At 38.6% G+C, this 7,160-nt stretch overlaps 1 protein-coding gene across 1 annotated transcript; it reads left to right on the plus strand.

Annotated features, from left to right (window-relative positions):
- Window positions 1-6,193: 6,193 nt before the first annotated feature.
- On the plus strand, window positions 6,194-6,565 carry LOC122084741 (S-protein homolog 5-like). Its single transcript, XM_042653180.1, has one exon. The coding sequence runs from the start codon at window positions 6,194-6,196 to the stop codon at window positions 6,563-6,565; it is 372 nt and encodes a 123-aa protein (XP_042509114.1).
- The last annotated feature ends 595 nt before the right edge of the window (window positions 6,566-7,160 follow it).

Raw genomic sequence — 7,160 nt, forward strand, 5'->3', positions numbered from 1 at the left:
TGAGAGTTTGAGAGAGAGAATGGAGGGTGAGTGATTTTAACAAAGAAAATAATTTTTATCTAAATAAAGAAACTATTATTTAAAAACTAATATTACTTTCTAAATATTAGACTATTAGAGATAGAGCTCGGGTGTGAGAGTTTAATAAAGAAACTAAAAATAATTTTTTAAATAAGTAAAGAAACTAATAAAAAAAAATCAACAAAAGTGATGATAAATAATAGCTCATTAGAGAGTTATTATTGATTAAGAAACTAAAACGAAATTAGGAAAGCAATTGGGGTGTGACAGTTTAATAAAAAAACTAAAATTAATTTTTTAAATGAGTAAAGAAATTAATATTTAATTACTAAAAAAACAAAGGATACCAAAAAAATTGAATAAATAAAAAGAACAACAAAAGTGATGATGAAGAAGTTAAGGTATTTAAATAAATAAGAGGGGTAATGTAGTCCAAGAAAAGATTAGCTAATAATAATAATAATAATTAATAATTATTATAATAATAATAATACGATAGTAGGATAGTATGATAGTATGATAGTATGATATATTTATATATATATATATATATACAAGTGTTAACCAACTTTCCTTATCACGTAACCCATCATAAATGTATTCTTCTTAGGAGGAGATGACATCCTTCTTATTCTGGCATGAAATAAGGAGATAGGATAGTCATTTCACCCCTATGTTTACGGCCATAAAATGTTGTAGTTCTCTTCTACTCTCTATATAGAGGAGGAGCAGGAGGAGGAGGAGGAGAGGGAGGAGTCACAGACCTGTGTTTGTGAATCACAACCAAATTAGCTTACTGAGGAAAACAAAGAGTGGTTTCAGTATTATGAGCAAGCATATAGTGGTGCTTTTAATCCTGATGATGTGGGTGGGTGAGTTCTCATCAATCACTACTGTTGATGCTAAGAGACATGTTCGAATGAGAAACGAATTGGGTGAAGGTAATGAATTGGGTGAAGGTAATGTACTGATGATTCATTGCAAATCAAGGGATGATGACATGGGTATGCGTTACCTTCCTTATAAACAGTATTTCGAGTGGGGTTTCAATGACAACTTTGAAACTACACTTTTCTTTTGCCGCATTAAATGGAGAGAAGCAGATATTTATTTAATGTTTATGATGCAAAGAGGGATCGATTTCGTTGGATCAGTGCTGGTGGGGTGCGAGGATTGATGCTCTTTATTTTGTGAACTACAAAACTGGTGCATCCGACTCTTGGCTTGATTGGCATGGCTTTGTGTAGTTGGAGTTGAGCTATATACCTTCCTAATTACCTTCCTACTTGCTTTCTCTGTGTGAAAATAAAACAGAACCAGGTTTATTATAAAGAGAAAATAAACTCCTTTTTGTGTAATCTTTCACTGTGAATTGAGTTCTTGAAGTTAGTGTTAACATGAGAAGGTTGATTTTTGTTTTCGTTTTTCCATTGAAAAACTGAAATGGGTACCACGAAGGTAAAGGAAAAAAGGCATACTGGTTTCGTTAATTAAATCAAAATCGCTAGGTTCGGAAGAGAGAATAGAGAGAATAGAGAGAACGGATGAGGAGAGACTAGAGACCATGCCGGAGTTGCTTGATCCTGATGGAGGCCGGGCACCGGATAGATGTAAACAGCTGCTGCTCACTGATTTTTGGAAACTTGCTATCAACCATCGCCCCGTGCCTGAGGGTGTAACCGATAGAGATGATGAGGTCTGTCATTTGGAGGGCACAGAGGTGAGGGGAGAGACCTATCGGAGAGACTGAAGGTCGCAGATCATATGCTGCTGTGACGAAGAAAGTGCTGCCAGATGTGGAAGACCTTCCAGACCCCATTCGAGCAGGGCCTTTGACAAAGGTGGTGATACCTTAGGAGCCTATGAAGAAAAGCTTCAAACTTTTATGTTTGCCCTGATCGGAAGGGTAAATTTCAAGTACATTTCTATGGATGATATTCGCCGTGACTTGTCAAATACATGGAACTTGAAGGGGAAGGTTAACCTTGCTCCTCTAGGAAAGGGCTTCATTCTCTTTCGCTTTGAGAGGGATGGGGATATGTCATCGGTATGGAGGAGAGGACCTATCAAGGTTGGGAACCAGGTGATCAGGGGTCAGAGGTGGAGGCCGGAGTTCAGTATCCATGATAACTACACCCAAACTAAGTTGGTTTGTTTTCACTTTCCTGAACTCCCGATGGAGTATTGGCACGAAAAAATCATACTGACCATGGCTAAAGCCGCAGGGAGGCCTGTGGCACTGGATCGCAGAACCTTGAATGGATCTATGGGCAATTATGCCAGGGTTCTTGTTGAAGTAGAATTGGGCGGCTCCAGGGTAGAGGAGATCCAAGTAGGACATAAACAGCCTGGTACGGACACTATCTTTTGGTTCAAGTAGATTTTGACGTATGAGGACGATATCTCCCGCTGCACTCTGTGTAAGAAATTGGCTCATCTGGCTACTCAATGTAGAGGGAAGTGGGAGGAAAGAAGAGGCGCTGCCCATGAGAATGCTAGCTTCGCTGGAGTTGAACATGAGAATGATAATCTCGCCAGAGTTGGAAGAGAAGCGTCAGCTCCCAACGCTTGCAGCCCTAGGCGATTGAGGAGTCCAAGAATGGTAGGAGAATATTTCCCCCCTACGGTTATGGAAACTGCCAATGGGGATAAATCTTGCCATGTGGAGGGGGATCTTGTCATCTATTTATGCCAAGAGAATAATCCTAATTTTGGGACTATTCTCTCTAACAACTTGGGAGTTTCAAATTTAAATTTTGACCAGCAAAGCATGGACCAAGAACTGGTTATGGTGGAAAACCAGTGGGTGAGAGTGAATACGGGTTGGACCATAACACATTGGTATCTGAAGAAGATTCCTTGGATCTTTGGAAAACCAGGGAGAGGATATTCCTAATACTTTAAGGGCTGACACTGAAAGAATGGAGGAGTCCCTAGATACTCAGAACTTAAGGCCTCGTCGCAAAGTTTGGACGATCTCTTTGAGAAATTCAACACATCTCTTTATGAAAGTCATCATGAAGTCGGCGAAAGTTCTCGAGCTTCTACCCAGCTGCATGGTACACGGCCTCCCGATATCAATTCGAATCAGCGCACACCTCCAATTCCCAATAAACTTTCACACCCAGGTTGGTTAAATTGGACTTCCTACGCTATAGCAGGGAGGAAGATACAACTAGTTGGGTTTGTTGAATTGAACAGTTCTTTGATTTCATAAGACCCCGGTAGAAGAGCTTGTTAAGGATATGCTTACACTCCTATAGTTGGTTTTGATGATAACAAACATATGAAGGTATTTCACAATTTGCATTCAAATATTGCTTTGTAGAGACTTCATATCAAAGATCGAATTTGATGAATGAAAAGAAGAATAAAGACTGAAGTCATCAAATGAGGAGTACAACAAGTTGGTATCAATACCTGAAAAAGGTATCAGACAGTATCAGGCTCCAAGAAATCAAGATATGAAGCTCATCTCTTAAGACAAGGACTTATAAATGAATTGATTGAAGAAGAAGTGCCAAAAAGTGGAAGATCTAGATGAAGAAGCTCAATGAAGATCTTCTCGGATAGAATAGTCTTTTATATGTAATATGTAACATTTCAAAATATACACATACATGCACATGTTGCATTTGCATTGCACATGCTAAAATGACCTTAGGATATACTTTGACCAAGTATGAAAGTCCCTAAGTGGTTAGGAACATATTAGAAAAAATATATGTTCTAATGAAATTCTGTGAAAATCATATTGACCTGACTCAAGGGAATTTTGGCTAATCTTAAAGTGGGTATCAGGAGATAGATCCCTCATGAAAATTGTACGAAATCGAGTCATGATTCCAAACGCAACTGGTTTCGAGTCAATCCAAGGTCAGACCGAAAAAATTATGGTCAAAACACTGACAATGGTCAGTATGACAGCATTCTATCAAAACATAGTCTATCATATTGGCAGTTGATCGGATGGAAGCCCCGGTTGATCGGCACTTTTTGAGACCATAGCCGATCGACCGATAACTGCCTGGAAGTGCCCTAATGGCTATATTTTGCCTCAATGGCTCTTGGCGGTCGACAGGCTACCGATGGCGGACGATCGGTGGACCCAAAATATGACTGTTAGAGTATGATTTACTACCTAAAATGACCACCCAACCTCACCTATAAATACATCTAATGCTACTCATTAATTAACAATGAATCTCAACTTTGGAGGAGCATTATTTAAGCATCAGAAGTGAGAATTGGTCTACACCAACTCTTGAGTTAAAGTTCTTCATTTTTCATTTAAGAGGAACTCAAGGCCATCTACAAGTCTTCATTTACATCTTAGTATTTGTATTGTAAGGATTAAGAAAACTTCAAAGGTGTATTATATTATCATTGCATATTTCATTTGCACCACACCGGAGGTAATCCTCTATTATTTCACTTCTCTTATTTCTCTATTTTTACATTAAGTCTGGACTGTACTTACACTTTTGTAAAGGATTCTCTTATCCTTAAAAGAGTATAAGGTGCTTCTCTACCTTAAAGGAGATTGTATGGTGCCTCTCTACCTTAAAGGAGATTGTAAGGTGTCTCTCTACTTGTAAAGGGGATTATACTAATACTTTTATCCTGAAAAAATTATAAAGATTTTTCTCCCTATCTACTGTACTGAAAAGGAAGAGCTCGTGGAATACCTCACAAGAGGATCTTGTACTTGTAGGGAGTGGACTAGACTCGGATTGAGTCGAACCACCATAAATCTTGGTGTTGTGTGATTGTGTTTATTTTACTTATTCTGCAGCATTTTAATTTGTAATCACACTTGGGGATATTATCTCGAAAAGATTAAATTTCCACTAGCATAACCTATTCACCTCCTCTTGGTTACTTCAGAGTGGGTGGCATTGACCTCTTTCCATTTGGAAGGAGATGCATAGTTGTGGTTTCAAATTTTTAAGCAAGACCCAGAGGTGGTGACTTGGCGAGTTTTTTGTGAGGGGCTTCATTCTTGATTCGGACCATCCCCTTTCAAGATTTTTTTGGAGAGCTAGTCAAGTTACAACAACTTGGTACTATCCAGATTATCAATCTTGATTCAAGAAACTCCTCTCCAAGGTAGGACCTCTACCCCCACACCAGCAAGTTAGTCTATTCGTTAGTGGTTTAAAGGACCAGATCAAGGCTGATTTCTTTGCTGGTCGTCCTGTCTCTCTCTCTCCTCTACCATTGGGTTGTCCAGGCTTTATGAAGCACACAATGTCAGCTAAGTTTTTTTGAGCAACAAGGAGGTTGTAAAAGGGAGGTCTCCCATTGCTATCAACCAGCTAACTTCTTCCGAGATATAGGAACGACGAGCAAAAGGCTTATGTTATAATTGTAACGAACAACTCGTCCCGGGGCATCGATGCAAGAAGTTATTCTTGATCGAGGGCTACAATGAAGTGGAGGAAACCACATCTAGTGAAGTACAGGAGATGCCAAGTTGTCACCTCACGCCATGAAATTCTTGGGTAGGTCTTGAGGACAAGACCAAATCTTAGCAGGAGGGATTTGTTATGTATTTGTTGGGATTGGTTATGGATTGTGGGATCGGTTATGGGTTGATGTATTTTACATATGAAAATGATAATAGTTCTAATAACTATTTTTTAGTTGTGTGTGAGTGGGATACGTGGTGTATGTGGTAGAGATTAGAATAACCACTAGGTTTGTAATGGTTGCATAGCAACCCTATTTATTAGCTTAAAATTAATACGAGGACAGCTACATTATTCAAAAGACTCCTCTTGCTAGAAAGAGGTTTGGCAACTTCCAAATTAACCAATTAGTTCCTAAATACTCGTTTGGCTACCATTCTTTTTTTTTTTTTTTCTCCAAAATAGGTAAGACGGCGCACATACCAGGCTTCATGAATTTACGCCAGCTTGGTGGCAAAAGAAAGAAAGATGAAATCCTTCTTATTCTGGCATGAAATAAGGAGATAGGATAGTCATATCAGCCCTATGTATACGACCATAAATTGTTGTAGTTCTCTTCTACTCTATATATAGAGGAGGAGGAGAGGGAGGAGTCACACACCTGTGTTTGTGAATCACAACCAAATTAGCTTAGAGAGGAAAACAAAATGAGTGGTTTCAGTATTATAAGCAAGCACATAGTGATGCTTTTAATCCTGATGATGTGGGTGGGTGAGTTCTCATCAATTACTACTGCTGATGCTAAGAGACATGTTCGAATGATAAACGAATTGGGTGAAGGTTATGTACTGACGATTCGTTGCAAATCAAAGGATGATGATTTGGGTGTCCATTACATTCCTTATAAACAGTATTTCGAGTGGGGTTTCAATGACAACTTCTGGGAAACTACACTTTTCTTTTGCCGCATTCAATGGAGAGATGCAGATATTTCTTTTGATGTTTATGATGCAAAGAGGGATCGATTTCGTTGTGATCAGTGCTGGTGGTCTGCGAGGATTGATGCTCTTTATTTTGTGGACTACAAAACTGGTGCATCCGACGCTTGGCTTGATTGGCATGGCTTTGTGTAGTTGGAGTTGAGCTATATACCTTCCTAATTACGTTCGTACTTGCTTTCTCTGTGTGAAAATAAAACAGAACCAGGTTTATTATAAAGTGAAATAAACTCTTTTTTCTGTAATCTTTCCCTATGAATTGAGATCTTGAAGTTAGTGTTAACATGAGAAGGTTGATTTTTGTTTTTGTTTTTCTATTGAAAAAAAATGGATACCATGAAGGGCAAAAGAAAAAAGGCTTACCGGCTAATTAATTAAAGACAAAAGGTTTTATGCATTGTCGTGGATGCATACTATTGTTGAATGGGGGATGTGGGTTTATGGTGCACCTGTTCACCCACTCTGATGGCTGTGTCTATGATCATGGTGCATGACTCTTCACAAAACCTCTTTCTACCCTTAATTAAATCTATACGATTCATGAAGCTATTGTTGGGGTATCAATATCCATCCCAGTTGGAATGATCAAGTAAATCAGTTCAGCCTGAACGAATCAAACTCTTATTGGTTTGGTTTTGGTTTGGGATTCTATGAAATAGGTTGAAATGATTGAATCTCGATTTTTAACCCGAATGGAATCCAAACCTTTAGTTTGGGGTTCTATGAGACC

This window comes from Macadamia integrifolia, chromosome 7, assembly GCF_013358625.1.
Source record: "Macadamia integrifolia cultivar HAES 741 chromosome 7, SCU_Mint_v3, whole genome shotgun sequence".
In the NCBI taxonomy this organism is placed as follows: domain Eukaryota; kingdom Viridiplantae; phylum Streptophyta; class Magnoliopsida; order Proteales; family Proteaceae; genus Macadamia; species Macadamia integrifolia.